The sequence below is a fragment of the Vombatus ursinus genome, unplaced genomic scaffold (assembly GCF_900497805.2).
Source record: "Vombatus ursinus unplaced genomic scaffold, bare-nosed wombat genome assembly UNPS02000580.1, whole genome shotgun sequence".
Taxonomy (NCBI): Eukaryota; Metazoa; Chordata; class Mammalia; order Diprotodontia; family Vombatidae; genus Vombatus; species Vombatus ursinus.
In genome coordinates this window covers 29,910,255-29,920,137 of record NW_020940358.1, presented here as the reverse complement: position 1 = coordinate 29,920,137, position 9,883 = coordinate 29,910,255, and the positions used below count along the sequence as shown (strand labels likewise).

Sequence of the window (9,883 nt, the reverse complement as noted above, 5' to 3'; positions counted from 1 at the left end):
CTGGCACAGTGTCTGGAACATAGTAGGCATTTAATGCTTGTTAATGAGGCAGCAGAGAGGAAGAAGGTAAAAATGACAGATTTCAAGTGTAGGTGAATGAGAGTGTGGTAATGTCATTAAGAGAAATGAAGTCAAGAAGAAAATCTAGCTTGGGAGCTTCAAGATGAGGTCTCCTGGACTACATGGTTAGTATCTCAAAGGCAGATCCTACCTCTGTCTTTGTATGAATGCCTTACAGATAAAAGATGCCCAGCAATTAGAAGTAATGATAGATCATTCTATGAGTCACAACACAACTCAAGATTACTTCCAGGAATAAATTCTGTTAAGTGCTGATAAGGCTTGTGAATTCTCTATCCCCCTGAGGATTTTTAACAAGGGAATAATGGAGCTAGGAAATTCTGCCACAGTAAAGGGGCGTAATCTCTTGGGGCTTCCATGTTGTCCTAACAACTCTAGATACTCTACTTGTTTTGGAGATAGCATCCATGCCTCACTGCTCTACCTTAGAGGCCTATCTCTGAAGGACCCTGGAGACAATTCGAGGAGAAAATACAAGTGGTATGCACAGCATCTGCTCAGCCTATAGCAACTGTTTGCAGAACAGATCTACCCCAGGAAGAAACAGATAAGAAGGATAGGATGCTTTTTGCCAAAATCAACAAAACAGAATTAGGAGAAAGTAGAGTCACACACCACACCTTGTTCATAATTATTACTATAATGAATTTACAAAAAAAATACAGGCAACTGTGTTAAATTATTGTACATGTCTAGGGGGTAGGGCTGGCTGTGGAGGACAGGGACCTGGCCATGGACCCCTTGGTTTAGGGTAATAAGGGAGAGGAAGCCCTACCAACCAGGCACAGCCCTAGCTCCTCATTAAGTGGCTTTCATTGAGCAAATGAAAAGTATTAACCCTTTCCAATCCAGAGTAAGCAGGGAAGGAGGAGGATGGAGGCAGCAGTTCATTTAAGTGCTTTGCAGGGGAGATAAAGGAGCCTCCACCATCCTAACCCTGTTAAACCCCTTGATTGGAGACTAAAGGACTTAACCCTGGACCAAGGTCAGGCACCTTAGTACCAGGATGAAAGGCTTCCCTATTTAATTCTGTGCTAGGGAATCCCAGCCCTAGGCAGAGAGAAAGGTGAAGGAGAGGAGCCAGAAATGCCTCAGCCGAGACTCTCTCACTGCTGTTGGTTCAATGAAAAGATGGGTGAATGGCTTAAATCTGACCACGGGAGATGTGAAGCAAAGATCTGCTCACAGCCTTGACCCTCTCTCACTTCCCTCCCTAGAAGTTAGTCACGAAGTCTTCCAGGTACCCTTGTTCTAAGCTGGGCACTGCAATGGGAAGGAAAATGAGGATGGTGGGGTATATGGACTTTAAGGGAAAGCAGCCCCCACAACTGTCCACCAGTAGGTGACCACAAGCTACCTTGATCCTAGCTAAGGATGGCAACCCAGAACAAACCAAATCCTTCCCCAATTCCTATGTTCCAATTCAAGGACCCCATCTACCCAGCTGAAAAGTGGAAACAGGTATGGGGGAAGAGGAGAATAGGGAATTAGCTACACCACCCACCTGGGGGGGTGCTGGGCATGCAGGGGGGCCCTAAGCCTGGACCAGAAAGGGTTAAACACAACAGTCCCCCCTTTCTTTTCCTTCCACCCCTTCCCATATACACCACCCACTCTCGGCACTAGAAGGTTTTTCGATGGATTGCACGAGCTCCATCTTCCTCGTACTCCTTTTTGGATACCCACATCTTCTTAAAGGTGTCCAGTGAAGCCAATATAGAGCCACTGTGGAAGAGACAAGGCTGTCACTAATGATTTAGAGTGGTCTGATTGTACGATTCTTTCAGAAGGACTCAGTTCCCTTCCCCTCATCCTGTGAGGCAGAGATCCCTCTTTCTGTCTCCATCTGAAGATGGCTTGGTTGGTTATTCACCCCAGTTGTTAGCCGTGAACCCCAAGCTCCTCTCAGCCCATGAACCTTACCCTATCCATGTGGAGTACAGCCGTTCCTGAGGTGCTGAAATCTAGAAGGAACAAAAACTGTGAAGACAATAATCACCATCCCACATCTGTCCATCCCCAGATTGGATTTTTTCCCAGATGCAAAAATTGTCACTCATTTGATTCATGGGATAATGGGGGAATGTGTGTAGATGTACAGGGGTGAAGCTATCTGATAGTTCCAAATATGTGGATGTTACTAGAGAGAGAATGGGTTCAGAAGCCACTGCTCTCTTTTTCTTTCCCAAAAGTGAGATAACAAGTGATCACCTACAACCTTACCTTAATTTTTACATCTTTTGGGGCAAGTTTCTTCACTTCACTCAATAACCGGTCACCAAAGCCTGAAAACATCAAAAAATGCCTATTACTAGGAACCAAGCTCTTCCCTCATCCACCCTATCATGACCCTGCTGGTTCTGTTCCTTCTTCACTGTGCCCTGAGGTGCAGGGGTAAAAGTTAGATGTTCTAGCAGGAAGGCGAAGGACAGTTAATACCTAACCTGATGAGAAACAGAAAAAAGCCCCACACTAAGTGAAGTTCTGCATCAATTCCTGGCCCTTGCTGATTTATCCCAGTTATACGGAGAGCCCGAAGGCACCTTCAGGAAATGGGAATAAGCTGCAGCACAGCACAGCACAGAACCTAGGTCTTCTGGCTACCAATGTGTTCTTAGAGGCTGATCTCTAGCCTACATAGAGTACCTTTGAAGAGTGTTGAACCTCCTGAGAGAACAATGTTGGCAAAAAGTGTGCGGCGAAGGTCCATGTCTGACTTGTGGATAGCGAAGGCCAGTACCTCGTGGAGACCTTCACTCTCATCCCCCACCAGATCGGGTTGGAACAGCAGCTCAGGGGCCCGGAACCGTGCTGGCCCAACCTTCATGACAGGTAAATGAGGTAGGTAGGAGGACCCTCAACCTTGAGGTAGGAAGGACCCCAAAAGATCCCTCAGCTTTTCCCCTGCATCTCAGGGTACCTTCCATCCACAAGGCACAGCCTTCCTTAAGGCCCCAAGCAATGCCTTCCCTGACCCCAGAGACAAGACTTGCTTTCCCAACCCCACTTTTAAAACTTGTGACTTACATCAAGTGTGCTACCATCAGGCAAGGTGTACTGCACCTTCTCTGTCTCCAGAGCCTCATCCTTCTGTGGGTTGATAGACAAGTAGCAGGCTCTCTGTGGGTAAGCATGGACATAAGGTTCTTAGGCAGGATATTATAAAGACATCACTAACCTGCTCCTCTTTCCCATTCCCACCTCCTTACAGTCTCAAGGGAACCCCCACCCCAAACCCTTCTGACCCCTCAGCTCTTATTTCTGCTACATGTACCTTCACCACTCAGTTACCTCTTTGATAGTTCGGACAACCTCAAACTCAGCTGAGGTATGAAAGTCAGCTCCTTCCTTTCTCAGAAGCAGTCGTAAGTAACGGGAGACATCACGGCCAGCAATGTCCACCCGCATGATGGAATGTGGCATGGCAAAGCCTTCATAGATAGGCACTGCATGTGTTACCCCATCCCCTGAATCCAAAACCACTCCAGTTGTTCTTCCTGTTGCATACCTGTAATCAAAAACATATCCCTAGCCTATCTCAGCTGCCTTCAGAGACCCCAACTCGAGCAGAAAACTTTCCATATACTAATAGTAGTAATAACAATGACCAACATTTATATATAGCTTTAAGGCTTCCAAAGCACTTAGCAAATATTATTTCATTTGATCCTTGCAACAGTCCTGTAATACAGGTGCTAATATAATTCTCATTTTACAGATGAGGAAACTGAAGTAGGCAGAGGTTAAGTGACTTGGCCACAGTCACTCAGCTAATAAGTGTCTAAGGAAGGTTTTATACTCGGGCCTCCTTGACTCCAAGGCTGGAGCTCTATCCACTGCACCACCTAGCTGCCCCAACAAACTTATTTTTAAAGGAATAATTAAAATGTGGCTGGCTCTAGAGTAAAGTCGAATAATTGAATACTACATAATTAGTGGTATCATCACACAGGGTCATCTAGGCCCTAAGTCTAAGGAAGATCAAAAAATTAAGCCTATATATTAGGATTCAGGAAGATATACTCACAAGCTGAGCACAGCCTGCATGGAAATGAACAAAGCTGGAACATTGAAGGTCTCAAAGAACACTTCAGCTGCCTTCTCCCGGTTCTTACTTGGATTGAGTGGAGCCTCCGTTAGAAGAACAGGGTGCTAGGAGCAGTGAAAAGTTAAAGGCTCACTCCAAAGACACTAAACCACCCAGTGTATTACCATTTTACACTGCCATGTCCCACTCCAACCTCCCCCAAACTCACTGGATAGCTGCAGCCTAGTCTGCCCTCTTGCCAATATTAATGATCCAGTGATCTTAGTAGTTAACACTTCCAAAGACACCCTGCTCTGCATCCCTACATGCTTGACTTAGAAAATGTTGGTCTAAGTTCATGTTGAGAAGGGGGGAAGGATGACAACAAGTCTCATCAAAGCAACTGGGAGAAGTTGGGGAAAAAACTTAGCTAAAGGATGAAACAGAAAGAGAGGAGGGAATACAGCAAACTGAAGGATGGTGTTAACACACCTCCTCAGAGAAGGTCTGCAGCTGATCCTTGGAGTAGACATACTGCCAGATTCGTTCCATATCATTCCAGTCCTTTACCACACCATGTTCCATAGGGTAGCGTATGGCCAGCAATCCCCGGTGCTCCTAGGGAAGAAATGCACTATACAGAACCAAGACCCATGAGAACAAAACCTGAATGGTCTTAAGTGGTCTTCCCAGAAATACAAGGCTTCTTGCTTTCCCCCTAAACTGTACCCTGTCTCTCAATAAAATCATCAAAAAACTACCACTTATTTAATGTCTCAATGCACTCTGGCCCAGCATGATGCTTTCCATATATTAGGTGCTTAATAAATAATATATATGCTGGATAGAGGAAAGAAATAGCAGATAGAGAATGGAATGGCACTATGCCGAGTGACATGCAAAGTAATTTCTAAAAGACAAAAAATCCATATTATCCAAAATGGGCTCCATTGTTCTTATTTTATGGATGGGAAAAACTGTTACAGAGTGGAAGGTTAATCTACATAATGAGTGAAGTGATGAAACAAGGAAGAGAATTCAGGAATCCAGAGCTCTACCTATAAAATAACAGTCAATGTCTGGGTACAGTCTAGTGCCCTGAACCTCCAGCCACTGCTACTTAGAAGTGATGATCTCAAACCACAGAAAAGACAGAGTCAAAGGATTTTACCTCTGCTTTGGGGCCAATGAAGAGATCCCCTTCTAGGGCCCCAGCCATCACACGTATATGCTTTGGACGCCCAACACTGTAAGGACAAACACATTAGGAGACAGGAGCTGAGAGGTGGAAGGGAAGAGTACGTAGCTTTGATAAGTCAGTCCCTTCCTAGGGAAATCAAAACCAGCACAAAAGGTCTGGGTGGGGGGGATTCTTAATCTTTTTTGCATCAGAGACCCCTTTGGCAGTCTAGTAAAACCTACAGAAGCCTTCTTAAAACAGTTTATTGTCTACATTTATAATTTGAGGAAATGTTAAATTTTATTTAGAGGTTAGTGAAAATAAAAATGTAATTTTTTTACCCATCCAAGTTTACCCCCCTGAAATCTATCCATAAGCTCCTTGGAGGTCCTTGGACCTCAAATTAAGAAACTCCAGTCTAGATAATGAGAATCCCACATGGAGAAAGGGTATAAAGCAGAGGTTAGAAAATCGCTCAATAAGATTTCAGGTCAATCATGGAAAGTCTGAAAGTTCAAGGAAAGATAAGGCCATTCACAGTTAATTTCAGACCCTTTTTGTGCTCTTTTCTTTCTCATCTTTCCCCAAAAGTCACAGAAACACTCAGTTCACAGGAATCCCAGCCCTTTAACTCTAGCCTGGGCCCTGGCAGCAAGTCAGCCTTCTGCAGGCACAATGACTCAGCCCATGCAGTATGTATTGGAGGCTATAAACTGAGGGGGTATAGAGTGCCAGGAAATAGAATCTAAAAATTACAGGACATGCTTGTCTCATGAACCTTTCCCTCATGCAGCCGTCTTTGTTACATCCCACTGCCACACCCTGGAATAAGGACTTAAGATTTGACATCTTAACACCCTGAAAAGAGATCCAGGTTCTCCCTACATCAACACCAGCTAGGGTTCAATAAGAAGGACTGGAAATCCATTAGATCTCCTATATTGGCCTTAAAACAGAAACTAGACCCAAACCCTATCTGTGAGTCTTACAGACACAAGTTACTTTAACACGCAAGAGCCTCTGTGAAAGAGTAATAGCACAGATATGCAAGAAGACAGCCAACAAATGAAAGTGAGGAAGGGTTTGGGAGACATGTTGAGTGACACTTACTAGTTTGGAAAACAGTATTTAGGGATCTGATCTCCAGCAAAGCCAGCCTTGATTGCCCCAGAACCCTGTAAGAAAAAACCACACTCAGCTCTAGACAATCACAGCACCCTAAAATATGAGAGGGATTTAAACACAGGAAGTCTAGCTAAAAAGCCAAAAGCAGAACAAAGAAGAGGCAGCAACCTCCCTGCTAGCCCGTAAAAACCAAACTCCTAATCCTGTTCCAGGAACAAGTAACCCACAGCACGAACTCTCTCTCTCTGTCCCTCTCCTCCAAACAGAAACAAGAAACACTCATGCAATCATAGATCCAGAGCTGGAAGGGATGGCAGAGGTTAGCTACTTCAATCCCCTTCATTTTGCTGATGAAGAAGCTGAGGCCCAAGGAGATCAAATGATTTGTCAAAAGTCACAGAATTGGTATTTGAGGTGGGATTTGAACCCTTGACTCCAGAACCAGTGCTCCTCCCAAGAGACCATACTTCTCCCAAGGGATTACACGTGGGCAAGGACAACAGACAGGGTCTCTCTTGGCAGATGATTAGATACGATGGAGAGCAGGCATCATTCCTCAAGTGACTTCCACCCAGGAGTGCACAATGAAGAGTATAAAATAATAGTTCGTTTTTTATCTAGACCTATTACTTCCCCGGTATGGAGAACTGCTAGTTGGGTAATGCCTTCTATCAATGCAGGGCACCTGCTCTGCAAAGTCTTAGCCTGAGGAGATGGAAGGTTAAATGATTTAATCAAATCTGAGACAGGACTTGAACCTGGGTCTTGATGTCCCACAGGCACTGCCCCTCAACTCATAACCATAAAGTACTTAAGTTTATAAGGCGATCTCAATACAACCTCATCTGTACCACTAGAGGGTTGTTTTAAGATGCCTTCTGAAGTCCCTTCCAATTCTAAATTTATGAAGCTATGAATCCTGGGAGATAATAAGTCTAGTCCAGGTTAAAGCCCCATCTTGGAGACCACAGCTTCTGAATTCATGTACTTGTGGCCTAAACAGTCATCTTCTACCAAGAAATGGCCTGGTCCTTCTTTCTTATCCTCTGGTCAAAGGCTTGCCAAGAGCAAGAACCATGCTACCTAACCAAGTCTTTTACTAAGCAATGTCAATGGTGCCCCATGCTAGGCCACATCCATCAAATCAATCACCAAGCATTTATTAAATGCCTACTGTGTGCCAGATACTGTGCTGGAGACATGAGTAAAGTGCTAGAAGAGCCAGGTTCAGGTTTTTGCCTGACCCCAAAAGAAATCCAATTCAGTGATCACTTGGGAAAACAGGTTTCAGATCAGAGGAGTGAGTCTCTACAAAGAATAGCCTAAGTTCCTAATCAGAACACAGAAATATCAGGAAAAAAAGAGCAAGAGCTCCACTGAACCATTGACAACTGTCATGGTAGACCTGAAATATCCAGTAATGGAATCACAGACTTAAAGCTAGAAAAGCCCTTAGATGTCATCAAGTCTAACCCCATCCTTTTACAGATGTGGAAACTGAGGCCTACAGAGATTGAGTAGTATGTGGTAGAAGAGAGTCAAAACTGAGCCCTCTGACTTCAAATTTAGCACTCTCTCTGAGCCACACAGCCACCAGTTCTGTGGATGAAATTTAATCTTGGTTTTGGTTCAAAGAATAAAGAGCCCCATTCCGAGAAGTTAAGTCACAGGGCTATCAGAGGACCCAGGTAAGCCAGGCCAAGATCCTTTCCTGCTAGAGCTTCAAATCAAGTCATACTCTAATTTGTTCAGGAGAGCTGGGATGGATGACCCTGAACATATTTCCATGATTAATGCATCCATGGCTTTCTTGCCCATTGAGGAGGCATAAGGAGAAAAGCTAGAGTTCCCCAAGGAGTATTCAAACATTTGACCATCAGCTCATGGACGGATAACTTGTATCTTCTCAAAGGCAGCACAACTATGGCCTGGTGGCCTCCTGGAAGACTGGACTGCTGGTATCCTAGTAATTGGTTTGGCCTGCTTTTAGAAGTTTTTCAACCCTGTATCACCAGCATCTATAAACCAAGAATGAATTGATCAGTATAGTGAGTGGTGGGACTAAATCCACAGAGATCCCTTGACTGTCAGACACGTTGAACTATCAGTAAAACTGGATTATCTAGTCCAACTTCCTCACTTTCCAAAGGAGGACAGAGGCCAAAAGAGGCGAAACAGCTTGTCTGAAGTCATACAGGTGGCAAACTAGAGTCAGAATTCCAACCCGCCCTGTCCTTTGGCTCCACTTCTTTCTGCTGCACTAAGAATTAAGCAGCCTGTGCTCTAAGATAGGACCACTGGATGATGGATCTAGAGTTGCAAAAGATCTTAGAAGTCAACTGGTTCAATACCTTCATTTTACACATAAGCACCCTGGGGTCTAGAGGAGGGACAATCGCGTGCCCAAGGTAACAGAGTAAGGTGTGTGCTGATTCAAACCCAAGACCTCAGAACCCAAAGCTGGTACTACCCTACCTGTTTTCCTAATTTTTAGCCCGAGGGATGATGCTTAGCCTCCTCTATTGCCCACCCCACCACAAGCATGCAGTTGGGGGTGGAGTTGCATCCCAAAGACGCAGACTGGTCGTTGCTCGAGGAGGGGGCAGAGGGGCAGGATACTGCCCGGAGTCGGGCAGCGTCCCTGGAGGAGAGTGGGAGGCCGCCGCTCCAGCTCCTGGTGGACACGCGGGGGAGAATGCCGAACATGGGTTCTGCGCGTGCGCCCCGCTGGAGCTGTCACATAGCTCCGGCCAGGGGTAGACAGAGGAGGGAAGGCTGGGGAGGGGGCCGCACCGGGGCAGGGGCAGGGGCAGGGGGCACGGCGGGGCGGGGCGCAGCGGGGCTGGGCGGGCCGCGCGCCGAGTCGGGACTCCCTCCCGGGCGCCGGCCCGCCCGCGAGCCTCCTAGCCCTGGGGGGCGGGGCGCGCGCCCCCGGCCGCCAGCCCGTCCTCGCGCCCGCCCCCGGGTCTCACATTGTCGATCACCACGGGCTGGTTAGCGATGATGTCGTAGGACTCCATGGCCAGACCGGCCCACGCTGGCTGGCTGGAGGGTGAAAACGATGGACCGACGAGCGGGCTGGGCAACGGCGGAGGAGGTAGCGGCGGCAGCGGCTTCCAGACAGGGCGCCGCCCCGCCCCCTCCCCGCTTCACCTCCCACCAGCGCAGCCTACCCTGAGCGCCCGGCCTAGGACCCGGTTCGGGTCGCATAGCCAATCACCGTTCCGACCTGGCTGAATGACGGGTTAGAGTCACCTAGTCGGGTAGGGAAAAGGGGCGGGACTACTCGATGACAGCAAACCAATCGGATTGGGCTTTCGGAAGAGGGCGTTGCCTTTTCATGGTAGATTGCGCGGCGCCGGGGATGATGTCATGGCTCAGAGCTTAAAGCGGACCAAAGCTAGCAGGCGCCTCCCGGAGAAGAACCACGGGTCTGTGAGATGTCCAGGGTGGTGTTGTCTGACTCCTCC

At 46.9% G+C, this 9,883-nt stretch overlaps 1 protein-coding gene across 1 annotated transcript; it reads right to left on the bottom strand.

The window, feature by feature from the left end:
- Nucleotides 1–702: 702 nt before the first annotated feature.
- ACTR1B (actin related protein 1B) lies at nt 703–9,534 on the bottom strand. The gene is made up of 11 exons (XM_027853141.1): nt 9,386–9,534; nt 6,399–6,463; nt 5,280–5,355; nt 4,601–4,726; nt 4,109–4,233; nt 3,373–3,589; nt 3,109–3,201; nt 2,728–2,902; nt 2,305–2,366; nt 2,005–2,045; nt 703–1,806 (listed from the first exon to the last, which is right to left on the bottom strand). The coding sequence occupies exons 1-11, from the start codon at nt 9,431–9,433 to the stop codon at nt 1,704–1,706; spliced, it is 1,131 nt and encodes a 376-aa protein (XP_027708942.1). The 5' UTR covers nt 9,434–9,534; the 3' UTR covers nt 703–1,703.
- Nucleotides 9,535–9,883: the final 349 nt, after the last annotated feature.

Coding starts and splice junctions, on each gene's coding strand:
- ACTR1B (XM_027853141.1), bottom strand. CDS start 9,433: ATGGAGTCCTACGACATCATCGCTAACCAGCCCGTGGTGATCGACAAT. Junction 6,464..9,385: donor AGCCCGTGGTGATCGACAAT/GTGAGACCCGGG, acceptor TTTTTCTTACAG/GGTTCTGGGGCAATCAAGGC. Junction 2,903..3,108: donor CTGATGGTAGCACACTTGAT/GTAAGTCACAAG, acceptor CCTGTCATGAAG/GTTGGGCCAGCACGGTTCCG.